This window comes from Nerophis lumbriciformis, linkage group LG39 (genome assembly GCF_033978685.3).
Source record: "Nerophis lumbriciformis linkage group LG39, RoL_Nlum_v2.1, whole genome shotgun sequence".
NCBI classification, from domain to species: domain Eukaryota; kingdom Metazoa; phylum Chordata; class Actinopteri; order Syngnathiformes; family Syngnathidae; genus Nerophis; species Nerophis lumbriciformis.
In genome coordinates this window covers 10442501-10462500 of record NC_084586.2, presented here as the reverse complement: position 1 = coordinate 10462500, position 20000 = coordinate 10442501, and the positions used below count along the sequence as shown (strand labels likewise).

The window sequence follows — 20000 nt, the reverse complement described above, 5'->3', positions numbered from 1 at the left end:
GCACGGCAAGCAATGGCGGCAGTTTGTTCCCGCAGACGAGCGAGCTAAACCCCCTGGATGTCTTGGCTCACACCGCTTCTACCGTCCCTTAATCCACCGAAGATAATCAAGAGAAGAATATCGACCCTAGCTTCCCTGGCCTGCTGACATCAGCTTTCAGGAAAAGAGAGCGGATGAGGGTATGTCTACAGAATATATTAATTGATGAAAACTTTATTCATTACTTGTGGTTTTACGTAAATTATTATACATAAACTGTGTTTACCAATAAATTAGCTTAAAAACATTACAACACTTAAAAACAAACATACCAATCGTTGGTTAGAAGGCGATCGCCGAATTCGTCCTCGCTTTCTCCCGTGTCGCTGGCTGTCGTGTCGTTTTCGTCGGTTTCGCTTGCATACGGTTCAAACCGATATGGCTCAATAGCTTCAGTTTCTTCTTCAATTTCGCTTAAGCCGCTGAAATCCGAGTCTGAATCCGAGCTAATGTCGCTACCTTGCTGTTCTATCCGCCATGTTTGTTTGTATTGGCATCACTATGTGACGTCACAGGAAAATGGACGGGTGTATATAACGATGGTTAAAATCAGGCACTTTAAAGCTTTTTTTAGGGATATTGCGTGATGGGTAAAATTTTGAAAAAAACTTCGAAAAATAAAATAAGCCACTGGGAACTGATTTTGAATGGTTTTAACCCTTCTGAAATTGTGATAATGTTCCCCTTTAACAATTGTAGAGCTTGACGATACAGCAATAAATGGTAAATAGGTTATACTTGTATAGCGCTTTTCTACCTTCAAGGCACTCAAAAGCACTTTGACACTATTTCCTAGGGGTGTAACGGTACACAAAAATTTCGGTTCGGTACGTACCTCGGTTTAGAGGTCACGGTTCGGTTCATTTTCGGTACAGTAATAAAACAACAAAATATAATTTTTTTTTGTTATTCACCAAATTTGTAAACAATGGCTTTATCCTTTTAACATTGGGAACACTATAATAATTCTGCCCACGTTAATCCACATTAAACTGCCTCAAGTTGTTGCTCAGATTAAATAAAATGACAAAACTTTTCTTTTACGTATAAAAAGTGCAACATTAAAGGCCTACTGAAATGCGATTTTCTTATATAAACGGGGATAGCAGGTCCATTCTATGTGTCATACTTGATCATTCCGCGATATTGCCATATTTTTGCTGAAAGGGTTTAGTAGAGAACATCGATGATAAAGTTCGCAACTTTTGGTCGCTGATAAAAAAGCCTTGCCTGTACCGGAAGTAGCAGACGATATGCGCGTGACATCACAGGTTGTGGAGCTCCTCACATCCGCACATTGTTTACAATCATGGCCACCAGCAGCGAGAGCGATTCGGACCGAGAAAGCGACGATTTCCCCATTAATTTGAGCGAGGATGAAAGATTCGTGGATGAGGAAAGTGAGAGTGAAGGACTAGAGGGCAGTAGGAGCGATTCAGATAGGGAAGATGCTGTGAGAGGCGGGTGGGACCTGATATTCAGCTGGGAATGACTAAAACAGTAAATAAACACAAGACATATATATACTCTATTAGCCACAACACAACCAGGCTTATATTTAATATGCCACAAATTAATCCCGCATAACAAACACCTCCCCCCCTCCCGTCCATATAACCCGCCAATACAACTCAAATACCTGCACAACACACTCAATCCCACAGCCCAAAGTACCGTTCACCTCCCTAAAGTTCATACAGCACATATATTCCCCCAAAGTTACGTACGTGAGACTTTTTGAGACTTTTATTAGTAGGTTGCACAGTGAAGTACATATTCCGTACAATTGACCACTAAATGGTAACACCCGAATAAGTTTTTCAACTTGTTAAAGTCGGGGTCCACTTAAATTGTTTCATGATACAGGTATAAACTATCATATATATACTATCATCATAATACAGTCATCACACAAGATAATCATCAGGGTGTATACATTGAATTATTTACGTGACATGCACAAAGCGGCACGCACGTACGGACAAGCGATCAAATGTTTGGAAGCGTACTCACGGTACCGTGTCTGCGTATCCAACTCAAAGTCCTCCTGGTAAGAGTCTAAGTTGTCCCAGTTCTTTACAGGCCAATGGTAAAGATTGACTGTCATCTTTCGGGAATGTAAACAATGAAACACCGGCTGTGTTTGTGTTGCTGCAGTCGGCCGCAATACACCGCTTCCCACCTACAGCTTTCTTCTTTGCTGTCTCCACTGTTCATTGAACAAATTGCAAAAGATTCACCAACACAGATGTCCAGAATACTGTGGAATTTTGCGATGAAACAGACGACTTAATAGCTGGCCATCATGCTGTCGGTACACCTCCAAACCGAACCGAAACCCCAGTATCGAAACGGTTCAATACAAATACACGTACCGTTACACCCCTACTATTTCCACATTCACCCACATTATGCCGCTAAGAAAAGGCATTGAAGCTTAGGGAAGGCTATGCAGAACGAAACTAAAACTGAACTGGCTGCAAAGTCAACAAAAACAGAATGCTGGACGACAGCAAAGACTTACTGTGGCGCAAAGACGGCGTTCCACAATGTACATCCGAACATGGGTTGTACTTGTATATCGCTTTTCTACCTTCAAGGTACTCAAAGCGCTTTGACACTATTCCCACATTCACCCACATTATGCCGCTAAGAAAAGGCATTGAAGCTTAGGGAAGGCTATGCAGAACGAAACTAAAACTGAACTGGCTGCAAAGTCAACAAAAACAGAATGCTGGACGACAGCAAAGACTTACTGTGGCGCAAAGACGGCGTTCCACAATGTACATCCGAACATGGGTTATACTTGTATAGCGCTTTTCTACCTTCAAAGTACTGAAAGCGCTTTGACACTATTCCCACATTCACCCACATTATGCCGGTAAGAAAAGGCATTGAAGCTTAGGGAAGGCAATGCAGAACGAAACTAAAACTGAACTGGCTTCAAAGTAAACAAAAACAGAATTCTGGACAACAGCAAAGACGGCGTCCACAATGTACATCCGAACATGGGTTATACTTGTATATCGCTTTTCTACCTTCAAGGTACTCAAAGTGCTTTGACACTATTCCCACATTCACCCACATTACGCCGCTAAGAAAAGGCATTGAAGCTTAGGGAAGGCTATGCAGAACGAAACTAAAACTGAACTGGCTGCAAAGTCAACAAAAACAGAATGCTGGACGACAGCAAAGACTTACTGTGGTGCAAAGACGGCGTCCACAATGTACATCCGAACATGGGTTATACTTGTATATCGCTTTTCTACCTTCAAGGTACTCAAAGTGCTTTGACACTATTCCCACATTCACCCACATTATGCCGCTAAGAAAAGGCATTGAAGCTTAGGGAAGGCTATGCAGAACGAAACTAAAACTGAACTGGCTGCAAAGTAAACAAAAACAGAATGCTGGACAACAGCAAAGACTTACTGTGGAGCAACGACGGCGTTCCACAATGTACATCCGAACATGGGTTATACTTGTATTGCGCTTTTCTACCTTCAAGGTTCTGAAAGCGCTTTGACACTATTCCCACATTCACCCACATTATGCCGGTAAGAAAAGGCATTGAAGCTTAGGGAAGGCAATGCAGAACGAAACTAAAACTGAACTGGCTTCAAAGTAAACAAAAACAGAATTCTGGACGACAGCAAAGACTTACTATGGCGCAAAGACGGCGTCCACAATGAACATCCGAACATGGGTTATACTTGTATATCGCTTTTCTACCTTCAAGGTACTCAAAGCGCTTTGACACTATTCCCACATTCACCCACATTATGCCGCTAAGAAAAGGCATTGAAGCTTAGGGAAGGCTATGCAGAACGAAACTAAAACTGAACTGGCTGCAAAGTCAAGAAAAACAGAATGCTGGACGACAGCAAAGACTTACTGTGGAGCAAAGACGGCGTCCACAATGTACATCCGAACATGGGATATACTTGTATAGCGCTTACTCAAAACGCTTTGACACTATTTCCACATTCACCCATTCACACACACATTCACACACTGTGTCTTGCTCAAGGACACAACAACGGACGTGACGAGGTTAGTAGAAAATGGAGATCGAACCAGGAACCCTCAGGTTGCTGGCACAGCCACTCTCCCTACTACGCCACGCCGTCCCCAATAATATTATCACAATTGATATTTTCATATTATACAATCTCGATTAATATACCGTATTTTCCGGACCATAGGGCGATTTTCGATCTTTTTTCATATATAAAAAGAGGCCCATTAAAGGGGTCATATTATGATTTTTTTTTTCTAAATGTAAAACACTTCCTTGTACCACTGATATTTTTTGCAAACCAGTAATTATAGTCTGCAAATGATGTGTTGTTGTTGAGTGTCGGTGTTGTCTAGAGCTCTGCAGAGTAACCGTGTAATACTCTTCCATATCAGTAGGTGGCAGCCGGTAGCTAATTGCTTTGTAGACGTGGGAAACAGCGGTAGGCAGTGTGCAGGTAAAAAAGTGTCTAATGCTTAAACCAAAAATAAACAAAAGGTGAGTGGAAAATATGGTTTTACTGTTTTAAATTAAAATGATAGAAAAACCACAATTAATAACTGCACTTTTGATAAACTCATGGACTGACTGGCGCCATTAAGAAAAGGCAAACCTAATCTAAAATAGTACAAACATATTGCAGTCTGAGCAACTGAGATATTCAATTGTGCACACTAAACCTACAAGCTGTGCTCTCTTAGAACAGAGTGATCGTGCTTTACTCACAGGTGTTTTTACGGCGTGTTCAAGGACCACTGAATAGAGTAGGACAATGCCCGCCAGAAAATAATAAGTAATAATAATAGATTGTATCTGTTACGTACTTTTCATTTGAATAGCTCTTAAAGTGCGACAGTACAGATCATTGTTTAAAATAACCAAAGATTAGCCATTAAAGCGGATAAACTACCAAGACTAAAACACTATCAACACAAACCACGGAAAATACCTTGGCTGAAATGACTGCTAAAACAGCGACTTCATTTCCCTTGCATTTGTTATGACCTAGTTAATTGATCCCAATTTGTTCCAGTGGCTTGTTTTGCAAAATAAGTCACTCTTATGCCGTGATTGCATCACTGAAAAGAAGAAGCCGAGGCACGACAGGCGTTCTAACCTAGTCGACACACAAAGTGATTCCTGTCAAACAATAAATTTAGCCCGTCTCTTTCAAGCTGTCGCTTCCAGACTATGTCTCAAGAGACTTGTCTTTAAAAAAAAAAAAACTCCCCCCCCCCCCCCCCCACCGACCCCCTTCTGTCTCTTTTATTATGTAGAAATATCCGAATGCAGCTGGGATAGGCTCCAGCCATACCCCCCTCGGCGTCCCCGAAAGGGACAAGCGGTATAAAATGGATGGATGGATTGAGGTTATGGTTACAGTTACCTATATGCTACATCACATAATTCCAGTTTATCATTACAAAATTTTCGTAATTTTAAATGTTTTAATGTGGTTGGCTGTTTTTTTTATAATATCCACAAAGTTCAGTGAGCAGGTTGTGTTATGTGTAACCGTTTGTGTTGAATTTTTGCGCTGGTTGAATTATTTTTCTGCGCCATGACTAAGGAAGGTTGTTTGGATTGGGTCATATAAGTAAATGTTGCGCATCGGGTATCTAGGAAGTACACTCCATGGTCACTGGCCTGAGTCATTCACATTGTAAATGTCCATGTGTTGATGTTTTGCGCTGGTTGAAATTTTTTCTGTGCCATGACTAAGGAAGGTTGTTTGGATTGGGTCATATAAGTGAATGTTGCACATGGGGTATATAGGAAGTACACTCCGTGGTCAGTGGCCTGAGTCATTCACGTTGTTAATGTCCATGTGTTGACTTTTTGTGCTGGTGTAACTTTTTTCTGCGCCATGACTAAGGAAGGTTGTTTGGATTGGGTCATATAAGTAAATGTTGCGAATGTGGTATCTAGGAAGCACACTCCATGGTCACTGGCCTGAGTCATTCACGTCGTGAATGTCCGTGTGTTGACTTTTTGCGCTGGTTAAATTTTTTTTCCTGCGCCATGACTAAGGAAGGTTGTTTAGATTGGGTCATATAAGCAAATGTTGCACATGTGGTATCTAGGAAGTACACTCCATGGTCGCTGGCTTGAGTCGTTCACGTTGTAAATGTCCATGTGTTGACTTTTTGCGACGATTGAATTTTTTTTCCTGCGCCATGACTAAGGAAGGTTTTTTGGATTGGGTCATATAAGTAAATGTTGCGCATGTGGTATGTGGGAAGCACACTTCATTGTCCCTGACCTGAGTCTTTTACATTGTGAATGTCCATATGTTGACGTTTTGTGCTGGTTATTTTTTTTCCTACGCCATGACTAAGGAAGGTTGTTTGGATTGGGTCATATAAGTGAATGTTGCGCATGTGGTATCTAGGAAGTACACTCCATGGTCGCTGACTTGAGTCGTTCACGTTGTAAATGTCCATGTGTTGACTTTTTGCGACGATTGAATTTTTTTTCCTTCGCCATGACTAAGGAAGGTTGTTTGGATTGGGTCATATAAGTAAATGTTGCGCATGTGGTGTCTAGGAAGTACACTCCATGGTCGCTGGCTTGAGTCGTTCACATTGTAAATGTCCATTTGTTGACTTTTTGCGCTGGTTATTTTTTTTCTGTGCCATGACTAAGGAAGGTTGTTTGGGTTGGGTCATATAAGTAAATGTTGCACATGTGGTATCTAGGAAGTACATTCCATGGTCAGTGGACTGAGTCGTTCACGTTGTGAATGTCCATGTGTTGACTTTTTGCGCTGGTTGAATTGTTTTTCTGCGCCATGACTAAGGAAGGTTGTTTGGATTGGGTCATATAAGTAAATGTTGCACATGTGGTATCCAGGAAGTACACTCCATGGTCGCTGACTTGAGTCGTTCACGTTGTAAATGTCCATTTGTTGACTTTTTTCGCTGGTTATTTTTTTTCTGTGCCATGACTAAGGAAGGTTGTTTGGATTGGGTCATATAAGTAATTGTTGCACATGTGGTATCTAGGAAGTACACTCCATGGTCACTGGCCTGAGTCATTCATGTTGTAAATGTCCATGTGTTGATGTTTTGCGCTGGTCAAATTTTTTTCTGTGCCATGACTAAGGAAGGTTGTTTGGATTGGGTCATATAAGTGAATGTTGCACATGGGGTATATAGGAAGTACACTCCGTGGTCAGTGGCCTGAGTCGTTCACGTTGTTAATGTCCATGTGTTGACTTTTTGCGCTGGTTTAACTTTTTTTCTGCGCAATGACTAAGGAAGGTTGTTTGGATTGGGTCATATAAGTAAATGTTGCGCATGTGGTATCTAGGAAGCACACTCCATGGTCACTGGCCTGAGTCATTCACGTCGTGAATGTCCGTGTGTTGACTTTTTGCCCTGGTTACATTTTTTTTCCTGCGCCATGACTAAGGAAGGTTTTTTGGATTGGGTCATATAAGTGAATGTTGCGCATGTGGTATGTAGGAAGCTCACTTCATTGTCCCTGGCCTGAGTCATTTACATTGTGAATGTCCATCTGTTGACTTTTTGCGATGGTTGAATTTTTTTTGCTGCGCCATGACTAAGGAAGGTTGTTTGGATTGGGTCATATAAGTAAATGTTGCACATGTGGTATCTAGGAAGTACAGTCCATGGTCAGTGGACTGAGTCGTTCACGTTGTGAATGTCCATGTGTTGACTTTTTGCGATGGTTGAATTTTTTTTCCTGCGCCATGACTGAGGAAAGTTGTTTGTATTGGGTCATATAAGTAAATGTTGCGCATTTGGTATCTCGAAAGTACACTCCATGGTCGCTGGCTTGAGTGGTTCACTTTGTAAATGTCCATGTGTTGACTTTTTGCGACGATTTAATTTTTTTTCCTGCGCCATGACTAAGGAAGGTTGTTTGGATTGGGTAATATAAGTAAATGTTGCGCATGTGGTATCTCGGAAGTACACTCCATGATCACTGGCCTGAGTCATTTACATTGTGAATGTCCATGTGTTGACTTTTTGCGCTGGTTAAATTGTTTTGCCTGCGCCATGACTAAGGAAGGTTGTTTGGATTGGGTCATATAAGTAAATGTTGCGCATGTGGTATCTAGGAAGTACACTCCTTTGTCACTGGCCTGAGTCATTCACGTTGTGAATGTCCATGTGTTGACTTTTTGCGCTGGTTGAATTTTTTTTCCTGCGCTGTGACTAAGGAAGGTTGTTTGGATTGGGTAATATAAGTAAATGTTGCGCATGTGGTATCTCGGAAGTACACTCCATGGTCAGTGGCCTGAGTCATTTACATTGTGAATGTCCATGTGTTGACTTTTTGCGCTGGTTGAATTTTTTTTTCTGCGCCATGACGAAGGAAGGTTGTTTGGATTGGGTCATATAAGTAAATGTTGCGCATGTAGTATCTAGGAAGTACACTCCATGGTCGCTGGCTTGAGTCGTTCACGTTGTGAATGTCCATGTGTTGACTTTTTGCGCTGGTTTAATTTTTTTTCCTGCGCCATGACTAAGGAAGGTTGTTTGGATTGGGTCATATAAGTAAATGTTGCGCATGTGGTATCTAGGAAGTACATTCCATGGTCAGTGGACTGAGTCGTTCACGTTGTAAATGTCCACGTGTTGACTTTTTGCGACGATTGAATTTTTTTTCCTTCGCCATGACTAAGGAAGGTTGTTTGGATTGGGTCATATAAGTAAATGTTGCAAATGGGGTATCTAGGAAGTACCCTCGATGGTCACTGGCCTGAGTCATTCACGTTGTAAATGTCCATTTGTTGACTTTTTGTGCTGTTTTTTTTTTTTTTTTTTCCTGTGCCATGACTAAGGAAGGTTGTTTGGATTGGGTCATATAAGTAAATGTTGCACATGTGGTATGTATGAAGTACACTGCAGGGTAATTCCATGTCAGATATTTACATTTAATATGTAAACACCGACCTGGCCTGATTGCTTGTTGAACGGTGCCGACTCACGGGCCAAACTGAAGACGCAGTTGGCCTGCGGGCCGTAGTTTGGACACCCCTGCATTGGCCAAACGGTCAATGACTTAAAGACATGTTGCTCCAATGTGCGACTGCAAATAGGTTTATCTGTTTTTCAACCAGTCTAGTATTTTACACACATGGGCTTGTCAATCACTTAAGGGTGCGTACCAAGTTTGCTGAGATTTCGCCAAACACCTTAACTTTACCGTGCGTGCTTTGCATAGTGCTTTGAAATTTCACGTCGATCCGACTTACGGGGGTCAACAACGCCACCATGTGGTGTATTTGTCAGGAAAATAATAGCACAGGCATCACAGAAGTGTGTAGTGTTTCAAAAAAAGAAGATAGCTTATCCACATCATAACATTATCTAAGAACAGTGGTTCTCAATTAGTTTGGCATGCCCTCTTTGGGGAAATTCACCATCCCCCCGAATTGAAATACCATTGACAACCTGAAAATATTTCATTTATCTTTACGTGCCAATTGAGTTGTGGACTAGCACTTGCTAACAAGAGCTTATTCTACTTAAGGGTATACTGTATCTTCATTACCTACCTTATTCCTGGTAAACCCAGGGGCTACGTCTACTTAGTCATATGTCTTGGTCAGCTTGTTGATTAATTTGAGCACTGCTGCCACCTGTCTGGAGGATTGTGCATCACCAATTATGAAAGAGTCTACCTGCCTCTCTCTCAAGGCCAACCTGACACTTTACCGTGACCCAAAGGGGGCTCTGCCCCATTATTAGAGAAGCCCTGACTTCAACCAATTTTGATGATCCAACCTATACATCAAAAAAGTTAACTTTACTCCAGGGTTCGTCAGCAGCTTACGATCTGGTCCAGTGTTGTCACAGGGAGCAAAAGGATTTAAGAGGGTTTTAGTGTGCTAGTAATCCCCTTGTGGCAACTTGCGTGGATGACTGCCTTCCCCAATGGTCTGCTTGGATTAGTGTGTCTCGGTCTTCCCAGCATTGTCCTGCATGTGTTTTATCCCAATTTCTTGGATAGCCTGTCCTTGTTTGCACAAGCATTAACCCCGCTAAAGTTTGAAAGTGCCTCATCCCAAAGGTGGTGTTTTTAAAATGTTAATTTGCATTGTTGTGCCTTTCTAATCCTCTAAAGTTACAAGGGATTAATTATTTAGTCTGGAACCAGCAGGGAGCTACATGATAGCATAGATTTAAAGATGAAGGTAGAAGGGGGGACCTGGAACTGCAGATCAGGTGATGCTTGTATCCACTCCTCCCTTTTTGATAGGCGTTAGTGTAATTGGAGACTTGAAACGCAACACTTAGATCTATTTTCCACTCCTATAGTTAGGTGTCCTATTTTGTCTTCACTCATGCCTAACTCAAGCGAGCGGTTGTGTTTTGGTGGCTCTCTGGACCAGGGCGGTCTAGAATGGATTGAAGGCCAGATAGACAAAGCTGCAAGTCGTTGCCACTACTGTGGTACCATTGCTGACCCTCGGACTTCCTTGGCATTGACTGGAGGAGAAGGTGGACGAGGCTTTCCACATCACCTGGATCTTGAGGTTCAGGGACAGGGACAGCAAGTCATGAGGAAACCTCATCTCAACAACAACAACCTTTACCTGGGCTCTGGACCACTTCATGGTTACATCCAGGCTGACGGCAGCTTAAATGGCCAGCCACCCAAAGAAGAGTCGGGGTTTTATAGGGACAACCAGCACCTGCTCTCAAGATCACCCTTGCATTATGGGCCCGGCATGACCGGGTTGAGGCCTTCTTGGGATCAAGCACAGGGAAGGGCCATACCTACTGTACAAGCCTCGAGTTCTACACCTATCCCCATGCCTCATCCCCCACCACCTCCTCCCCCGCCACCTCCTCCTCTTCCTGTTCATGAGCTGAGCCGTTTGTACAGGGAAACTCTGGGATCTAAGATTATCTTGGACGCGCAGCGTATTGCAGGCAGCTCTCCTTCTTCTGCAGTCTACGGACCTCAGACCTCTCTTTCTACTTATGCTGCTGAGCAACCATCTGTCTCTGCTCAACAAACATTAAACAATTTCAGCAGTTTTTCCTTGGATCCACGTCAGTCAGCTGCCACCAGTTCCGTGGTGGACCCAGCTTCTCAGGGAATGGACGGAGCTCTCCCTCGTGCTTATGGGGCGGTAGCCTCCCACAGACTTCCTTATGACCCCAGCTATGATCCCAGCTCAGCCATGATGGCTGCCACAGCTGGCATGTCCTCCAACTTGCCTCCTCACCATCCCAGCGCCACAGACCCCAAGAAGATGGTGGACCCTTCCTTTTTGGCCCTTTTACGAGCAGAAGGTCTGGCTGAGAGCACCATCACCCTCCTGCTGCAACATGGGTTTGATTCCTCCCCCATGCTGGGGATGATGGAGGACCATGACATTCGCTCCGTAGCCCCAAACTTGGCTCAGGCCCGCCTTCTTTCCCGTATGGTGCTCGGTTACAAGACCGGCGGGGCTGCGACTCGCACCCGATCCAACAGCTTCGGCCATTGCAATGACTTTTACGTGCAGCCCCAAGGTTTGAGCATGGATCCGGGTCTGATGCAGCAACCTCCCAACGCTATTCAAACCGTATCCCCCAGAATGGGAGAGTTTCTCGGAAGAAGACCCAGCACCGCTCCATCCCAACACCTGCTGGAAACCGCCACCTATCCAGGATCTCGGCCCCTGGCAACTGGAGCGTTCCCAGTCAGCCCTGTAGGATACAGCAATGCTGTGACACAGGGAAGACCCTTCTCTATGTACAACGCCCACACTGGTTTAGCCATGTCTGCTCTTGGCCAACAGCCTCCGCGCGCCCCGGGCACCCCTGGAGCTGCCCCCAAAACCTTCTCCGGGTCTTACTCACCTATGGAGCTTATGAAACGGGCCCCCAACCTTCCTCCAGCGTCCCCGATCGCGGCTCCGAGCCCCCTCCACAGCCCACAACTTCTACGGAAAGGGATGAGTGTTGCTCCTGAGAATAACATCGCCCCCGCGAATTCTTCCTCCAGTCTCCAAGCGCAGAGCTTTAACAACAACAACAACAAGCTGGTCGGGCGGCGCACTGGTCCACCTGTCATCGTCTCTACCATGACCACCACGCCTGACACAAGTAATGTTTACCCTCTTTTATCGCATTGCCAGCTTTACTTTGACAGTTCTCAATTATTTAGTCTAGTGAGCAACCAACCGGTTTCAGGATTTTCGTGAAAATCTATTCACAAATTCATAAAAACTCTGCATTTTTTTGTAGACTTAACCAAAAGGTTAAGTCAAAAACAGAACATCCAACTTATTTCCCCCGAGGTACACATTGCTGTCACTCTATTTTACGCCGCACTCTCTCCTAATCGGGTGCTTAACCGCCTTCAAATCCAATCAGCCTAATTGGATCCACGCTTCTATAGGCTATTATAGGAATCTGTTTTTATAGACACCTTGCCGGTTTGCAGTCGCCTTGCTGTTAAAGTCACAAGTCGTTTGCCGGTTGTTTGTCACGTCGGTGACATTAGAACTCAACTACCACTTCTTTCTTTTAAAAATGTATTAAATACATGTTTTTATTTTTGCTTTTATTGACCTGCAAAAACAGGTTTTAGCATGCAATTTTCTTCATGGCCATTGAGTTAAACACTTAAACACTATTTTTTTTTTATCCATCTTTCATAATTGCTACTAGTGTTGTCCCGGTACCAATATTTTGGTACCCGTACCAACATGCATTTTGATCCTATTCAGTACTTTTCGATACTTTTCTAAATAAAGGGGACCACAAAAAATCAGCACCTCCAAGTCCGAGTCCATGGTTCTCGCCCGGAAAAGGGTGGAGTGCCATCTCCGGGTTGGGGAGGAGATCTTGCCCCAAGTGGAGGAGTTCAAGTACCTCGGAGTCTTGTTCACGAGTGAGGGAAGAGTGGATCGTGAGATCGACAGGCGGATCGGTGCGGCGTCTTCAGTAATGCGGACGCTGTATCGATCCGTTGTGGTGAAGAAGGAGCTGAGCCGGAAGGCAAAGCTCTCAATTTACCGGTCGATGTACGTTCCCATCCTCACCTATGGTCATGAGCTTTGGGTTATGACCGAAAGGACAAGATCACGGGTACAAGCGGCCGAAATGAGTTTCCTCAGGGGCTCTCCCTTAGAGATAGGGTGAGAAGCTCTGTCATCCGGGGGGAACTCAAAGTAAAGCCGCTGCTCCTCCACATGGAGAGGAGCCAGATGAGGTGGTTCGGGCATCTGGTCAGGATGCCACCCGAGCGCCTCCCTAGGGAGGTGTTTAGGGCATATCCGACCGGTAGGAGGCCACGAGGAAGACCCAGGACACGTTGGGAAGACTATGTCTCCCAGCTGGCCTGGGAACGCCTCGGGATCCCCCGGGAGGAGCTGGACGAAGCGCCCGGGGAGAGGGAAGTCTGGGCTTCCCTGCTTAGGCTGCTGCCCCCGCGACCCGGCCTCGGATAAGCGGAAGAAGACGAATGGATGGATGGACAAAAAATTGCATTATTGGCTTTATTTTAACAAAAAATCTTAGGGTACATTAAACTTATGTTTCCTATTGCAAGTTTGTTCTTAAATAAAATAGTGAACATACTGGACAACTTGTCTTTTAGTATTGTACTCAGTGGCCTAGTGGGTAGAGTGTCCGCCCTGAGATCGGTAGGTCATGAGTTCAAACCCTGGCTGAGTCATACCAAAGACTATAAAAAATGGGACCCGTTATCTCCCTGCTTGGCACTCAGCATCAAGGGTTGGAATTGGGGGTTAAATCACCAAAAATTATTCCCGGGCGCGGCACCGCTGCTGCTCACTGCTCCCCTCACCTCCCAGGGGGTGAACAAGGGGATGGGTCAAATGCAGAGGACAAATTTCACCAATCATTGGTGCTTTAACTTAACTTATTGTGTAAGCAAACACAGGCTCCTAATAACATATTGTGTCATTTATCATTCTATTATTTTGTCAAAATTATTAAGGACAAGTGGTAGAAAATGAATTATTAATCTACTCATTCATTTACTGTTAATATCTGCTTACTTTCTCTTTCAACATGTTTTATCTACACTTCTGTTAAAAATGTAATAATCACTTATTCTTCTGTTGTTTGGATGCTTTACATTAGTTCTGGATGATACCATAAATGTGGGTATCAATTTGATACCAAGTAGTTACAGGATCATACATTGGTCATATTCAAAGTCGTCATGTGTCCAGGGACGTATTTCCTGAGTTTATAAACATAATTTCAATATTAAAAAAACGAAAGAAGATGTTGTGATGCTAAAAAAATGTTGGTGTAATCATAGTAATACGCTCCTGTACTTGGTATCATTACAGTGGATGTCAGGTGTAGATCCACCTGGGGCGTTTGTTTACATTGTGACGCCGGTGATCTACGGTGTGTAGTGAAGCATGTTTAGCTATTCCTCGTCCTGCAGTGATAATGATACTTGTAAGAAACTCACTTTATTTGTCGCCATGGAGACGAGGATTAGTGATTTTAGAAGTAGCTAAAACACTGCAGCCATGCCTTAAAGCACCTCTTTCTGAGGGCGTTTCAGTGTTATAACTTCACCTTTATCGTCGTTTTTTAAGCCAAAATGCATCCGTTCTCCCTTTTTCTGTCTACACACTGGGTCTGCTTGTAAGTACTCAGTGATCATGCGCTGCCGAACATGCTCCTCTGCTTGTAAAAAAACAGCAATGACACTTTGACGTCGGGGGGATGGGGAACTGGTACTTTTTAGAGGCGGTATAGTACCGAATATGATTCTGTCTACACGCTGTGTCTGCTTGTAAGTACTCTGTGATTGTGCGCTACCGAACATGCTCCTCTGCTCGTAAAAAAAACAGCAATGACACTTTGACGTCGGGGGGATGGGGAACTGGTACTTTTTAGAGGCGGTATAGTACCGAATATGATTCTGTCTACACGCTGTGTCTGCTTGTAAGTACTCAGTGATTGTGCGCTGCCGAACATGCTCCTCTGCTTGTAAAAAAAACAGCAATGACACTTTGACGTCGGGGGGGATGGGGAACTGGTACTTTTTAGAGGCGGTATAGTACCGAATATGATTCTGTCTACACGCTGTGTCTGCTTGTAAGTACTCTGTGATTGTGCGCTGCCGAACATGCTCCTCTGCTTGTAAAAAAACAGCAATGACACTTTGACGTCGGGGGGATGGGGAACTGGTACTTTTTAGAGGCGGTATAGTACCGAATATGATTCTGTCTACACGCTGTGTCTGCTTGCAAGTACTCTGTGATTGTGCGCTGCCGAACATGCTCCTCTGCTCATTAAAAAAAAAAACAGCAATGACACGTGACGACGACGGGGAGCCGGGGGTGGATGACCGGTACTTTTTAGAGGCGGTATAGTACCGAATATGATTCAATAGTATCAAGGTATACCGTACAACCCTAACTTATAAAAATGTTCAGTCTTTCATGTTTCTACCCACTGGATTACTAATTGTCTACTGTTATCATCATTTCAAACTCTGATGGTTCTCCGGTTGGAGGATCGACTTATAAATTAATGAATTTGGTGAAAAGGCTTTCCTTCAATCGTCAAAAAGATGAGTAAAGCAGCGTAAAATCCAGCAGTTTCTTTCCAAGGTTGTTTTTTTTAATGTTTTTTTAAGGCCCTCACAGCACAACAAACTCATTTGCATGAAGCTGATATTTGTTGCTTGGGTAACTTCATCTGATAACGGGCAGGCCTCGCAGACAATCACCAGGCATACTTCTTAATTGCGTGTTGCCAGGCAACCCCGGCTCTGGTGGTAATCAGAGGTAGATAATCTTCACGTTTTAAAGAAAGTGGAAAAAAACATTTTTTATTTTTTTATTTTTTTTTTTCTGCTCCAAGCCAAGGAAATGGAGTGAACATAATTATTCCCGTCTTTGTCGCAGTTTACTTCTCAAGAGATTGCTTTTTCAATGCCGAGGCAAGTGAAGAGCCTCTTTTTTTTTTTTTTGGAAATGTTCAAAAATACAAAGTGAATCGCGGACTCATTATTCCTTGGGCAAAAGCTGATTAAATCCAAGTTCCATTATCATGCGCTAAGTCGACTTTATTCAGTGTGCGGCTGTGAGAGTGTTGGCTATATAAAGTATAAGATAGTGGGAGGGTCCTCCGCCAGGCCCCCGTCTTGGTTGGCTAAGACCGTGAGCGGCGTTAATAATGGCATTAAACCCCGGAGTCTGAACTAAGTCGCAGCAGTTCCCTTTCCTTCCAAAGTAGGGTGGTGAGCGCCTCTCGCCGCCCTTCGCCATGGAGCTGTCCGTCGGCGTGGTCCCGCAGAGCGGCAGCAGCGCAGGTGAGCGACGCCCACGTCACCCGCTAATTGGCTTAAACGAGGTGGCCACTCGCGTGTCGCCCCCTTTCGGATAATCCACTGGAGATCTTGCTTTTCTTAGGTCGGCGTATTAAGAGGGGGTGCATTTGAGGGGGGTAGGGATTTCATAGCCATGAGGGGAATATCAGCCATCGCGCTTTAGTGGTTTTAGACACCCTGCCCAGGTGTTAGTCATAACAACTTCCTGGGACATTTGTCAAAATATGGCAGATCCTTTTTTTTCTCTAAAGTATCTGGAAAGCGTCAACAATGTGACCGTCATACAACCCCGTCTTGGATCTGGAATGAGATTTTAATTTAACTGTATATATATATATATATATATATATATATATATTAGGGCTGCAACTAACGATTAATTTGATAATCGATTAATCTGTCGATTATTTATTCGATTAATCGATTAATAATCGGATAAAAGAGACGAACTACATTTCTATCCTATTTTATTGAAAAAAACAGCATACTGGCACCATACTTATTTTGATTATTGTTTCTCAGCTGTTTGTACATGTTGCAGTTTATAAATAAAGGTTTATAAAAAAAAAAAGTAAAAATATAATCGATAAAAAAAAAAAAAAAAAAAAAAATTGCCTCTGCGCATAGCATAGATCCAACGAATCGATGACTAAATTAATCGCCAACTATTTTTATAATCGAATTTAATCGATTAGATGTTGCAGCCCTAATATATATATATATATATTAAGGCTGCAACTAACCATTAATTTGATAATCGATTAATCTGTCGATTTTTACTTCGATTAATCGATTAATAATCGGAAAAAAGAGACAAACTACATTTCTATCCTTTCCAGTATTTTATTGAAAAAAACAGCATACTGGCACCATACTTATTTTGATTATTGTTTCTCAGCTGTTTGTACATGTTGCAGTTTATAAATAAAGGTTTATAAAAAAATAAATACAATTGCCTATGCGATAGTTGTTGCAGCCCTAATATATATATATATATATATATATATATATATATATATATATTTATATATATATATATATATATATATATATATATACTTATTTTTATTATTGTTTCTCAGCTGTTTGTACATGTTGCAGTTTATAAATAAAGGTTTATAAATAAAAAAAATAAAATACATTTAAAAAATAAATTGCCTCTGCGCATGCGCATAGCATAGATCCAACGAATCGATGACTAAATTAATCGCCAACTATTTTTATAATCAAATTTAATCAATTTGTTGTTGCAGCCCTAATATATATATAAATATATATTAGGGCTGCAACTAACAATTAATTTGATAATCGATTAATCTGTCGATTATGACTTCGATTAATAATCGGATAAAAGAGACAAACTACATTTCTATCCTTTAAAAGTTAAAAAAAGTTAAAGTACCAATGATTGTCACACACACACTAGGTGTGGCGAGATTATTCTCTGCATTTGACCCATCACCCTTGATCACCCCCTGGGAGGTGAGGGGAGCAGTGGGCAGCAGCGGTGGCCGCGCCCGGGAATCATTTTGGTGATTTAACCCCCAATTCCAACCCTTGATGCTGAGTGCCAAGTAGGGAGGTAATGGGTCCCATTTGGCACCATACTTATTTTGATTATTGTTTCTCAGCTGTTCGTACATGTTGTAGTTTATAAATAAAGATTTATAAAAATAAAAATAAAAAAAATAAAAAATGTTTTAATTAAAATTGTTTTTATTTATTTTTTAATTTAAAAAAAAGTTACCTATGCGCATAGCATAGATCCAACGAATCGATGACTAAATTAATCGGCAACTATTTTTTATAATCGATTAGTTGTTGCAGCCCAAATATATATATATATATATATATATATATATATATATATATATATATATATATATATATATATATATATATATATATATATATATATATACACACATACATATTTGGAAGCCTAAGGTTTATATGTGAAGGACGTTATATAAAGCGGAGTTAGTCTATATAAAGGCGATGTTTATGTTTCTCTAGAGCAGTGTTTTTCAACCAATGTGCCGTGGGAGATGATGTCATTTCACCTAATTGGGTTAAACCCAATAGTAAATATAATCCGCAAATGTGCCGTTGTTTAGTGTCGGTGCTGTCTACAGCTCGGCAGAGTAACCGTGTAATACTCTTCCATATCAGTAGGTGGCAGCAGGTAGCTAATTGCTTTGTAGATGTCGGGAACATGGTTTGTCGTGATCACAATATGCAGACGGCAGCGGGAGGGTGTGCAGGTAAAAAGGTATCTAATGCTTCAGCCAAAAATAAACCAAAGGCGAGTGCCGCTAAGAAAAGGCATTGAAGCTTAGGGAAGGCTATGCAAAACGAAACTAAAACTGAACTGGCTGCAAAGTAAACAAAAACAGAATGCTGGACGATAGCAGATGGCGTCCACAAAGTACATATGTACATGACGTGACAATCGACAACAAAATAGGAGCGCAAGACAAGAATTAAAACAAAACACACAGGAAAACAGCAAAAAACTCAAAATAAGTCACGGCGTGATGTGACCGGTGGTGACAGTACACCTACTTTGAGACAAGAGCTATCGTGATGCATGCTTGGTTATGGTTTGAATTCATATCCAACAATTGCGAGAACGACTTTTTACTGTCAATATCGGCTGCTGAGTTTCATTTTTTAATGTTTTCTGCTGGTGGTGTGCCTCGAGGTGTGCCTTAGCTCAGACAAGGTTGAAAAACAGTGCCTTAGAGCAGTGTTTTTCAACCCTTTTTTGAGCCATTTAAAAAAAACAGTAGAAAAGGTTAGAAATGAAACTCAATAGGCTATATTAACAATATAAAGTCGTTCTCATTAAATACCTGACACAATTGTTCGATATGACTTCAAACCATAACCATCCATGCATCAATAATTATCTTGTCTCAAAGCAATTAGCTACCTGCTGCCACCTACTGATATGGAGGAGTATTACATGGTTACTCTGCTGATATCTAGAGCAGTGTTTTTCAACATTTTCTGAGCCAAGACACCACCAGCAGAAAACATTAAAAAAATTAAACTCAGTAGCCGATGTTGACAATAAAAAGTTCTTCTCGCAATTGTTGGATATGAATTCAAACCATAACCAAGCATGCATCACTATAGCTCTTGTCTCAAAGTAGGTGTACTGTCACCACCTGTCACATCACGCCGTGACTTATTTGGAGTTTTTTGGGTGTTTTCCTGTGTGTAGTGTTTTAGTTCTTGTCTTGCTCTCCTATTTTGTTGTTGATTGTCACGTCGTGTACAGATGTACTTTGTGGACGCCGTCTGCTGCTCCACACGCTGTAAGTCTTTGCTGTCGTCCAGCATTCTGTTTTTTGTTTACTTTGCAGCCCGTTCAGTTTTAGCTTTGTTTTGCATAGCTTCAATGCCTTTTCTTAGCGGCACTCGCCTTTTGTTTATTTTTGGTTGAAGCATTAGATACCTTCTTACCTGCACCCTGCCTCCCGCTGTCGTCTGCATATTTTGATCGCGACAAACCATGTTCCCGACATCGACAAAGCAATTAGCTACCTGCTGCCGCCTACTGATATGGAGGAGTATTACATGGTTACTCTGCTGATCTCAAGATAGCACCGACACTCAACAACTCACATTTCCGGAT

At 42.3% G+C, this 20000-nt stretch overlaps 1 protein-coding gene across 5 annotated transcripts in view; it reads left to right on the top strand.

Moving 5' to 3' along the window:
- The window catches only part of ctbp2l (C-terminal binding protein 2, like), a 265851-nt gene that overhangs the window by 174199 nt on the left and 71652 nt on the right, over positions 1-20000 (top strand). For 2 of the 5 annotated variants that reach the window (XM_061931700.1, XM_061931701.1), the window contains exon 1: positions 10358-12132. The exons of 2 other annotated variants lie outside the window; for them this stretch is intronic. In XM_061931700.1, coding sequence (XP_061787684.1) covers positions 10377-12132 — 1756 coding nt within the window. In that variant the 5' untranslated portion in view covers positions 10358-10376. Of the gene's footprint in view, positions 1-10357; positions 12133-13955; positions 16340-20000 lie in introns of those variants that run through there. One more of the 5 variants, XM_061931703.2, reaches the window with a different exon arrangement.